This window comes from Pteropus vampyrus, unplaced genomic scaffold (assembly GCF_000151845.1).
Source record: "Pteropus vampyrus isolate Shadow unplaced genomic scaffold, Pvam_2.0 Scaffold50, whole genome shotgun sequence".
In the NCBI taxonomy this organism is placed as follows: domain Eukaryota; kingdom Metazoa; phylum Chordata; class Mammalia; order Chiroptera; family Pteropodidae; genus Pteropus; species Pteropus vampyrus.
Genome location: NW_011888831.1, coordinates 2,122,238 through 2,133,790, shown reverse-complemented (window position 1 = coordinate 2,133,790; position 11,553 = coordinate 2,122,238). Strand labels below are relative to the sequence as shown.

General features: G+C 45.1%; 1 protein-coding gene across 6 annotated transcripts in view; it reads right to left on the bottom strand.

Moving 5' to 3' along the window:
* The window catches only part of XAF1 (XIAP associated factor 1), a 14,321-nt gene extending 8,587 nt beyond the window's left edge, over positions 1–5,734 (bottom strand). Inside the window, exons 1-6 of one of the 6 annotated variants that reach the window (XM_023530441.1) lie at positions 5,470–5,554; positions 4,676–4,923; positions 3,944–4,079; positions 3,287–3,343; positions 2,732–2,927; positions 1,403–1,488 (exon numbers count right to left, since the gene is read on the bottom strand). In XM_023530441.1, coding sequence (XP_023386209.1) covers positions 1,403–1,488; positions 2,732–2,927; positions 3,287–3,343; positions 3,944–3,976 — 372 coding nt within the window. In that variant the 5' untranslated portion in view covers positions 3,977–4,079; positions 4,676–4,923; positions 5,470–5,554. Of the gene's footprint in view, positions 1–1,402; positions 1,489–2,731; positions 2,928–3,286; positions 3,344–3,943; positions 4,080–4,675; positions 4,924–5,371 lie in introns of all 6 variants that reach the window. The other 5 variants (XM_023530444.1, XM_023530442.1, XM_023530443.1 and 2 more) reach the window with 5 other exon arrangements.
* Between the last annotated feature and the right edge of the window lie 5,819 nt (positions 5,735–11,553).

The following is an 11,553-nucleotide window of genomic DNA, read 5'->3' as shown; positions in this document are numbered from 1 at the left end:
GTCAGCTCCACTCTTGCTTTGATGCTCACCAAGTATCTTCTGATTCAAAGGAAAGACATGGACCACTTATGTAACAGGATAAGCATCAGTATTAAGGAAAACACAGGAGATTTCAGTGTGCAGCTAAGGCTAAGAAGCACTTGGCCAGGTTCAATGCGTCGCAAACTCAAATCACAATGGATGTTGTGAAACTGCATATTCTGATTTGGCATTTCTAGGGGGAGGGCCTGAGATTCTGTATTTCTAACAAGTTCCCAGGTGTTGCTGATGCTGTTGGCCCACAGCCTACATTTCAAAAAGCAAGGAGCTGAAAGGTGGAAATGACCCAAATGTCCTTCGATGGATGAATAGATAAACAAAGGGTAGTATGACCATAAAGGCCATACAAGGATGAAGCACTGATACATGCTACAATATGGATGCACCTTGAAAACATTATGCTAAGAAAAGCCAATCACATAAGACTACATATTATATGATTCCCCTTATATGGAAAGTCCAGAATAGCCAAATCCATAGAGACAGAAAGCAGATTAGTGGTTGCCAGGGGCTGGAGAGAGGGAGAAGAAGGGAGTGACTACTTAAGGGTACAGGTTTCTCTTTGGGGCGGTGAAAATGTTCTGGAGCTAGACGGAAGAGATGGTGCACGATCTTGTGAATGTATTAAATATTAATGATGAGTTTATGTTATGTGTATTTTACTACAATAAACAAAAAGATCTAAATCGTCCTAAGATTTCTTTAGTTCTGATATTTAAAGTTCTCTGAATTGAGGGGCTAAGAAAGGAAAAATAGCTCTCTGTTCAAGAAGGAGATGAGTTCCTTGGAGATAAGCCTTGGTCAATTTTCCCAGAGGGAAAATGCTCCATCCTGTAAAAAAGGGAAGTGACTCGACACAGCTGAAGCACCAAAAGGTGCTTAGAGCTATGGAGGGAAGAGTCTGTGCGTGTTCCTAGGCAAAATCAACCAACCAATCATGTCATTGCACCTCTACAGAGTTCTCCTTTGGTACCCAGCGCTGAGATCAGCTTTATTGTGGGAAGATGAAGAAAGTCATTCACTTTTGCGAAGGAACTCACAGTCTAATAGACAAGATACAGAAAATTATAAGGCAGACTCTATTGGGGACCAAATTACAATGTCCAGGCCCTGATGGTTGATGTTCAGAGGTGATCAGGGATAGCTGGTCTGGTCAGGGAGATTCTTGGAAGAGTTGGCACAAATGGAGACCAATTATATACGATAAGTTAGCCTAAAGCAATTCACAGTTTGAGCAAAGCAAAAATAAATACAAGACCCTCTAATATCCATGCTATGTAAAATTGAATCTACCTTTCATTCCACACTTTTTGGAACATGGACAAGTATGAGCAACATTAGAAAATGACTAATTACTACTCACCACATGGTGTAAATACTCATTTCCTGGGATCATTTTGTTGCAATAATGACAGTAGCTATTTCTTTCAGAAGCTGAAATTCTCTTCCCTGAATAAACACAGAAACAACACCAAAAATGATTGCCCTTGACAATAATAGCCCAGCTGTCCCACAACTGCATACATGGCCTGTAGTCATAAGTATGAACTGTCCTCAGCCTGCCTGGCCATGAGTGTCCTGCATTGATAGTGTCCTTGGACCCATAGGCAAGATTTGGCCAAATAATCCACATCATTTCCTTTATGGCCATAGAGGTTCACTCAAAGCAGCACATGACCATGATGAAGAAACATTTCCCTGGAGAAGGACTGGTTTCTAAGGGGAAGAAAGGAGCCATTACCACAGATGCCAGTCCCATTCAATCTGACTGCTCTTTCACTTCACCAAGTTTCTGAGCTCTGGGATCAAACTAGGTGTTATGGTACGTATCTTTGCTGATTGTATTGTGCTGTGTTGTCTTGTTGAAGCTGTATTGTGTTGATGAAGTTATTTTGAAGTAAGATTGTGCTAAAGCCCAGCCATTCTGGAATGAAGGAAATGTACTTGACTCTCAAGCATTCCAGATTTTCCTTTGCCAGTTTTGACCTTGGATCGATTGTTTACTAGGAGAGATTCACATCCAAGGGGTTTCAGGCTCTCTTCACATGTTACCATATTAATAAAACAATCAGTGAAGTCAAACAGAAGATCTGTTATATTGAGGCTTGTGTCTTCTGTCAATACACCTCTTACAGAGGTAACTAGGTCCAGAGAACATGAAAAGATACCAGGAAGCCACCATGTAAGTCCAAAGGTCAGGAGCTACAGCTGATTTCCTTTGGTGTACAGCTGCTGATAGAAAAAGCTCTAGCTTTGGTGTCGGGAAACTTGGGTGTCCTGCTTTATTTTTGCCTCTAGCAAGCCCCTGATTTATTCTGTGCATGTATTTCTCATCTGTAAGAGGACACAGGTGGATCTCTGCCAGGCTGGGATTGTACTGGAGGAGTTCCAAGGAAGCCTCCTATTTTGTAGGGCCCCCGTTGCCTCTGAACCCATCTGTGTGGCTCCCAGGCCCCCACGTCCTGCCTCTTGGTCTCCTAGGACCAGCCGTTTGAAGCCCATAGCAGACACACAAGAAGTCCTCTCTAGTACATGGTCTAGAACTAGAATGGCCAAATGAATTTGAGACTTGCACATCTGTCATACACATACGTCATCTGTCCTGTTGAACACCTACATTCCTTGCATCCCACCCAGGAGAGGCTCCCTTTCCTTGAGGCTTCCCTTTTCCTCCTCAGCCTGCATTGCTCACCTCTCTCGAGCTGGGCTTGCTCACTCTGGCACACATCTCTGTGCTTGGCCAGCATTGGGAGCATGATGAGCTGGCCACAGTCTGGGCAGAGCTCTGTCCGGTTGCCACAGTGGTGCTCATGGATTTCCAGCATGCTGAGGCACACAGCCGACTCACAGAACTGACACTCCACAGGGCGCTCCTGGCATTCTGTGGCCTGCAGAGAGGCAGGCGGGATGGGCCTGTAGCCACTGCAGCCCAGTTGGGATGGATATGAGCTTGTTTACTTAGGGGATGGAAGCCAATAAGGAAGCAAATGGAAAGGGCCAGAATAGGGACTCTCTTCAGAGAATTTGAGCTCTCTTGGGCTCATGGACCATGGCAAGCTCTTCTGGCCAGCATCTGGGGGGACAAGAGGCTCTATGTCCCCATGGTCAGCTAGTTCGCCACTCTTCGCCAAACCTACTTGGGCGAGGTGAGAGGTCAGGTGGAAATATATTATTGGCGGCTCCTTCCCCTTCCCTCCTCCCAGGTTGGCTGCTTGGCTGTAAAGGATGAATCACACTCGACTCTCACCTCATGAGACTCCAGCAAGTGCTTCTGCATGCTCTGCTGGCACATCGCACACCCGACCTAAACACAGAGAGAGCAACTCAGGTCCCAACCAACACCTGCGGCCTTCCTCAATGTCTGCCTTGGCTCACATGTTGCAGGTTTGGGTCTGTGAGCTCCTAGAGGTTACCTCAGTCACCCTGTGGTACCAGCCTCGTGTTCAAGAAGTATTTGAAAGACCCTTTGAGTTGAAACAGATGTCTGAGCTTGAGGATCTCCAGAAAGATAAACGAGGGGCCCAAGAAGGGATTGACATGAAAGCGTAGGAAAAAAAAGTCAGCCTTAGACTGATCTTGACCATGACTGCCTTCTAGAGCATCTCTTTCCTGCTTCTCCTTTTCACAAATCTCAAAAGAACATTTAGCCTTTTCTGAAACAGACCCCTTGCCTCGGCCAAACCCATAAGCCTGTAGGGAAAGAGTGGGGAATGAGAAAACTAGGGGTAGACTCAGTTTAGTATGAGAAAGGCAGTTTAGCATGAGAATTATCATGTCCACTTGACAGAGGAGGGCCCAGGCTAAATGACTTGCCCATGGCAACCAAGCCAGTTGTTTCAGCAAGGACCAGACTCTGCCTCGCCTCCCAGGGCTCTCACTTCCCTCCCTCCTTTGGCTGCCTCACCTGCTGGTGCCCATTCTTGCAGTGCTCGTCCATCTTCTCCTGTAAGACGGGTTCCTTGCACTCCGGGCAGCGGACCAGAAACAGCTGACAGTAGGCCTCATGGAGAACCAAGTGGGCAGAGGCCACACTTCTTTTGCTGCAGGATCAAGTGAGAAGAAAAACAGGCTTATTTCATGGTATAAAATGCGGAGCCATATTTCACATCCAGGGTTGCTGGGTTAAGATCTTTCGAGGCCTCAAGCACTGAAAATGTGATGATGATGCCACCTATCTTCCTTCCCCATGTTGATCCCATATCAGAAATGCAAAACCATAAAATAAGTGTAAGGATACTCTATAGCACTCTTATATTGCCCCAGCTAGCAGAAGTGGGAGAGAAAGATTACAAAGGGGCACTAGAAAACTTTTAGCATGATAGATAGGCTCATTATCCTGATTGTGGTGATGGTTTCATGGGTATACACATGTGTCAAAGGGTACTCTTTAAAAATGTACCATAAAGGCAATTAATGTCAATTTTACCTCGGTAGAGCTGTTTAAAAGATGAAATTACAAATATCAGATTCTTTCAAATATTTTGTCTTGTTTTCAAGTGTTCCTCTGCTTGGCCTACAGCTGGTTGGGCACCCAGCTCTGGCATACCCACACTGCCTGTAAGGGCAGTGCCAACTTTCAGAATCTCTGTGTTTCAGAGTGAGAAGCCATCCACCCATCCCCTGCCTCCAGGCTCACCTGTGTATCCCACAGAGAGGCCCTGAGTCCTTTCTTGGAGATCCCAAGGAACACAAGCTTCTGAGTCTTCCGGTTCCTGGGCAGGGTATTTCTTAACACTCCTTACCACGGAGAAATGCCTCCTTTCTCTTTGATCAGCTCTTGCTCGCAGCAGAGCTGACTGAAGTGAAAGGAGGCGCTTTCGCTTCACTTTCCCAGTTCTCTTTGTCCTGTCCCCTCAGCTCTTTCTCCTGAGCTGGTTCATACACCTGAGAGCCAGGAGGGTATGAATGGAGCAAAGATCTCTGGGCAGGATGTCCCCTGGTTCCCACAGGTGGGGAGCTTTGAGAGCGAGGCCCTTCAATGGCCAGTTTCCCCTGAGTTAGAGGTGTAATCCTGACCCTTGCTAAGTCTCTCTTATCTCACCCCACAGCTCCTTCTCAAGATGAGTGAGGAATAGTCTTGGGCTGGTGTGAAGGTCATATGATCAGAACCCTGAATTAGGACCCGAGGTCTGATAAGTACGAGTAGCCCAGCAGGTACAATTAGCCTGGCTTTTTGGCTTTAGGACTATCCCAGAAAATCTAGCCTATCTTGGGGGGCAGGTGGAAGGAGCAAGTTTCAGTGATGTACGGTAATGCCAACCACTTCTTAACCCATTATCTCAGAGATCTACTGAGTTTAAGCCTTCCCTGCCTAGGGAGCCACAGTACCCACCTTGTCCTTCCTTTTCTCCTCATTTCAGAAACTGTCATATTCTGTCTGCTCCTCTCACTAGGGAACCTCAGGTCACCACTAGAGAAGCAGCTCCTTACCAGTTCCTGCACACCTTGAAGGCTCCCTCCATGCTCTGGTCTCCAGAGTCTTCTTGTCAAGTTTCGTTTCTTGCAGAAACAAAACTGAAAGCAATCCAATGACAGCCCAGCCCACGGCTTCAGGGAAGGAGGAGTTTTTCAGAACTCTCAGCCAGGGCTGCTTGAAGGTTCCTGTGGCTGGACACTCCCAGAAAGCCCTTCTGTAGCGTGGCCAGCCCAGCCTTCCCCCGCTTCCTCCCTTGGCCTGTACTGTCACCTTTACTGTAGTCACCAACTGTTTCTACTACCCCGAGGGTGGGACCTAAATTAGGTCAGGCCTCCCCCATGCAGCAGCCCCACCCCTCTCCCAGGCTGGCTTCACAGCATCTGAATCTCTCCATCCCCTCCATCCTCCTCTTGTCACTGGTCCTTCCTCTGCCTGAGAGAGATGGTTTGCCTTGTTGAACTTAAAGACTGTTCTTTGAGAGCAGCTAGCTCCTGGACTTCCGGTGTCCTACCTTAGCCCTGGTTGGTGATGACTTTGAAAACGGGGTCCAGGAGGAACTGGAGATGCAGAGTGGTGTGTCCCAGGACTGCAGGCTTTGGGCCACATCACAGTGCTTTTTCTCTCACTTGTAAATAATTGTAGCAAATGCCACTATAACAGTAACAAGGTGACAGGCAAGTGAGGAAGGTTCTGTTTTCATCATCCCCGTCTCCAGACAAAGAAACCAAGGGACTGAGAGGGTGTTGTAGCTTGTACATTGCATAGCTAATAGGCAGTAGAATTAGGCTTTGAATCAGGCAAAGCGGCCCTTGGCTTGTTTATCCTGGAATGGCCATAGGGTCGATAGATTGGAGTTCATTCGAATCCTGAGAGTATAATTAAGTGGCAGCTTGAGTCACCTTAGCCTTTTGGGCTTCTGTTTCCTCCTTTTTTTGGACTCGACTGGGGACCAAGGGGACTTTAGGTATCCAGGTACTCCCAGAAATTGTGCGCAAAATCGCTTTGATGTGAGTATGTGCCTGTTCCCAAGGAAGAGCCAATGTTTTTAGCAGACACTTGAAGGGAGTCCACAACCCAGACAGTTATCAATGACTAAACTCATTAACCCAAAGATCTGAGAGTCAAAGACATCAAGTTCTGTTAAAAGCAACACATGTCCAAAATTATATGTACATTATTGAATCGAGTGAATATAGAAGATTTTTATGTCTACTTGAGTTCTTTCCACAGGGAGAAGCAGGGTGCAACTAGTAGATAAATAAAAATGGTAAAAGAGGTTACCTAATTGCTCAGTGAGAGTTGAAAAATTTGCAAATAATTGTAACTCCATTAGAAACACTTGGATATCATATACTTTATGTTAAAAAATTTTAGGAGATCTAATGCATATTTCTCTTTCCTGGAATTTTATTCAGAAAAAAATCAAACCCATCTTTAATTAGCTTCAACATTCACCTTTATTGTTTATAAACACAGTGAAGATATTAATGTGTAGTTAGAGAATTTTGATTGTGGTTTTGAACATTTGTCTAAGCATTTTAATTTATTTTAACTTTAGTGAGCACATCATGTACATCACTTTAAAATAGCTGACAAATACATAGCAGCTTTTCACTCATACATTAAGAAGTTGGTCCTGATGTTCAGACTGTCAGAAATCAAAAAGGGATCACTGTGGCAAGATGGGTATTTACTCAAAGCACTTAGCCTGGGGCCTGGGCATTTATTGTGGTTCTTGGTGCCGGGGTGGGAGGACAGTAGCTTCCAAACTTATCCACACATTGGAATTGCTTAGTGAACTTACAGAAAACCACAAATGCCTGCCCAGCTCCAGAGAGTATGATTTCACTGGTCTGGCATGTGGCTGGGATTTTGGAGTTTTTGAAAGGTCCTAGGTGATTCTAATGTGCAGAGAAGTTGAGAGTGACTGGCGTAGGAGGAAAAGGCTGGTTCTGAGTTCCAGAGCCAGCACTGTGACTTGAGCTGTGGCCCTTGGCTTTCCCATCTGAAGAAGAAGAGGACGGGGGCAGATGAATTTCACCGAGAATTCTGGAAATGGAGATGTGCAGTGTGGGGACAGACACTTGGTGCTCATGGAAGAAAGACTAGGGCTGGGTTGCTGCAGAGCGAAGAGCTGAGATCAGTGGGTGGAAGTCCCAGGAGACCCTGAGCTTCTTCCTGGTCATTACCCTGTCCCTAGACGAACTGGTTAGGGATGGAGGGGATCTGGCCCCAGGAGTAAGGCTAGGAGAGTCTAGGATTTGATGAGCCCCAGCTCTCATGCTTGAACGAAAACCCACCCAAGCCAAGGTGCAGACAAGCTCTTCATCTGGGCCAGTCCAGGGTAGCACACAGCTTAGAAGGGGTGGTGGCCTACTGGATAGGGTGCTGTGAGGATATGGAAACAGGATGTGTTGGCTGCTTGCATACCCCGCCCCCCACTCGGCCTGCTCAGTGGACCTACTCTAGTATGTATTCCCTCTAGGGTCCTCAGAATTTCCCCAGACCCCAGAAACAGCTGTGCTAACAGAAGGATTCCAAACCAGGTACTGAGCGATGGCATAAGCAGGCTGAGAATTCTTGTGAAGTCTGCAAATGGGGTGGGAGTAGTTTTTCTGAGGAGGATAACAAGATTAAGAAGAAGGCTCAGATATGGCCTCCAGCTTCCTGCCAGACTCGAAAATTCAAGTACTGAATGAAAGACAGTGTGAGGTAATAATAATGATGAAAATGATAGGAGGTAATAAATGAATGCTTAAACACTTTCTATGTTCCAGATATTATACTAAGCATTTCACAGGCATTATCTTTTTTTAATCTGCCTAACAGCTCTGGTGTAAGAATTATTAGTCCCATTTTACACTTATAGACATGAAGACACAGAGAGGTTACATACTTTGTTCAAGATTACACAGCGGATGTCAGAGCTGGGACTAAAACCAGGTTGATCTGAGTCAGGGGTCTGTAAACCTAAGCAAGACACCATTCATCTTATTTGACAGCTGGTGTTGTGGGGTGACCGGGTTAGCATCCTGATTCCCCTCCTCGTCATCGGGGCAAATTCCTTAATCTCCTTGACCTTTACTTCCCACTCCTGTTTCCCTCTGGTTGTCTTGTGAGTATCAACATTAGTGAAAAAAACTGAGCTTTCGCACACGTTGTCTCCTGCTGAGATCTCCCAGAATGGAGGGGATGATAGAGATGTGGAGTGGGGTGCAACGGCGAGACATCCCAGAAAGACGGGAATCAGTGACGGGGGTGGAATTGGAAATGACCATAGTTTTTTCATCTACATCCTAATTTGCTTCCAAGATATTTCCTCTTTCCAGACTTTTCTGCCCCTCCAGCACCCCTTCCCTTACATATTAAAACTCCACCAGTTCTTCAGGGCCCACTCCGATGTTATCACTAATACAGGACCTACCTCCTCTGTCTCTGGTTATGGTTAGTTGCCTTTCTGTTGCCTCAACTTGCCCTCACCCAATCATGGTGTAGCTGATTTGAGATTCATCATCTTCTGCCAGAGAGTCCCACGTGCTTTGTACCTAGCAGACAGTGAAACTCCATGCTTTGCAGTACTGAGCCATCAAATGTTGGCTGACCTGAATGGATGTGAAGGGTGTGCGTCTGAGGTAATTAGAGCAGAAGTTAGAAATCTCCCCTGACCTCTCCCGGCCCCAGAACCTGAGGGCTCTCGGAGCAGCAGCAATGGCCATTTTCTTCTGAATTTTAATGACGACTTATGATTTTATAACTAATGCATGAATATGCTTTCTTTTAAAAAAATTAGAATATTACAGATAAAGTAAAATTTCTTTTTGATGACCATGCCTGCTCCTAAGCCATTACTATTTTTAACGAGAGTGTGTAACCAGGCACATTCTGGTTGGCACAAAAGCCTGTCCCCATTCCCATCACCATAGAATCAGAGCTGTGGGCTTGCATGATTTCATCATTCTGCCACCCGTCTTTGGCCGGTCACCAACCCCTCCCCAAACCCAATCCTATAAAAAACTAGATGAGAAATGCTCTGTTGTGAGCTTAGAATTCCTCTCCAGGACGCTGCGGCTACCCACTTGGCAGCTGTCAGGAGTTTCCGGCAGTCTCTTTGTTCAGGCCTGTGGGTCAGGAGAGGGGGGTAAGGGTTGTCACAGGGAACCAGTCCCTCAGACTGATTTGGCCAGGCTGCTCAAAGTTACCTTTCACTGAGAGGAGGAAAGGGCAAGCAGCAACTCTGGATTGGACCAGGAAGCAGGAATTATAATACACACCTCGATGCACGATTTTGAGGATAAAACGAGAAACTGTATGAAAGCTGAACGAGGTCATGAAGATGTGAGAGAACATTAAAAGAAGGTCATTTCAATAGTTGCCTTTGAAAAGTGATCTTAGTTAGGCTTTATTCTCTCAAGGGATTGCTGTGCTAAGGAAAATGATGTAATGACAGAGGTATTTCACTTTCCAGACAAAAATTACATGGTGGAATTGTGCCCACTTCTGTCGGCTGGTCATGCCTTTAGAAGGATCCTGTGGTCAGAGTGGGCCGTAATCCTGGGAGACGTGATCATAGAGATTGCAGTCTCCCCAAGTACAACATGTTTGGGTGGGAGTTTGTTTTTCAGACCATCTGCAATTGCATCAAATGACTAGTCTCTGGATGGAATTCAAGCCTGGGGATATCTGTGATTGTGTTTGGGGCAGACTCCGGGCCTGGCTGGGTGGCAAAGTCAGGGGATGCCCTGCTGGCTCCTGCTTAGCTGGCATGCAAAGAGGAGTAAGCTTGTCATTACACTCGTGGGCAAGAAGCAGCAGCTTCGTGACCTTTGGTCTGCATTTGTGGTCCCAAGTACTTGTCCCTTTCCTTCCTCTGTCAAAGGTCTGTTTCAACACATTCTCAGCTCTTTTTCCTGGTTAAAGCCCCACCTCACTAACTCTCTCCACCTATTCCCATCACAACTCCCTTCTTTGTCCCCAAATGGACATTTCTCCAGGGCTTCAAAGGGATATTTGAAAGACAGTGATTAGTGGTCTTCTCTTTCTTCCCAGGTGATATTTTAGATAATGGTATGATCACCATAGTTGCTGCCACATCTCATGGGATACAGGACAAATGACCATGTACATCAAATCTTTTGTTGTCATTTTTTGGGGGGAGTGACAGAGGTAAAAATTCAGATCCTGAGCATTTTTTTATTATCAGAAATAGGGGTGAACTTACTGTACATGAGTAAGTTGTGATGAGCAGCTACTCAGACCTCATTTTAGTAAATAATTAGTGTCTTAATTTTTTTAAACGGAAACTTATATTCACATCTCGAATCAAAACACCCTTCTTGAGTCTGAGTGTTTTTTTCTACCTTGTCCTTGATATCACGTGGTTTTTCTTACAATAGTGTGCTGGAGCTTTATTAAAATGGCTTGTACTGGCTCTGAGATATTATTGTGCCCAACTCTTCTTAATTTTTCATTTATGAGGTCATATGGGTAGCTTAAAATTAGCCATGGGAGGAGTATTTATACCACAGAAATTGGTAAACACTACAAATCAGGGCATTTCCCCACCCAGAGAGCTGGTTGTTAAATCTGCAGCTCGCCACTGCTTTTCTATCTCAGTGACATACCATGGACTCTGTGCAGAAGGTCAGAGGTAGGTTGAGATAGATCACTGAAAAGAAAAAAGACAAAGTGAAAGAAAATTTATCATTCCTTAATTTTATCATGAAAATATAAAAATTCATTCAGAGGAGAGGTTATAAGCATCAACTTTTTCACTGACATGTGAACTTTATTTCTTCCAAAAAAAAAAAAATGAATCAAAGTAGAACTGTTAATATATTTGACCCAATATGTCAGTATCGGTCAGGTAAAAATAAGGCAATATGCCAAGTCAACAGGATATTATTTTACAAAGCTGAAGGCATGGTCTGGATTGAATTAGTCCCTTATCCAAGTTTATTATTCCAAGATATAGTAGGTAGAGGATAGCCTACCCTATTTTCTACTTTATTTTGTGTATTAATTAATGTATTTAACAACCAAATGGCCTATATACACCTGGCTCAGGGGACCACAATCACAAATAAAGTCTCTGCTCTTAG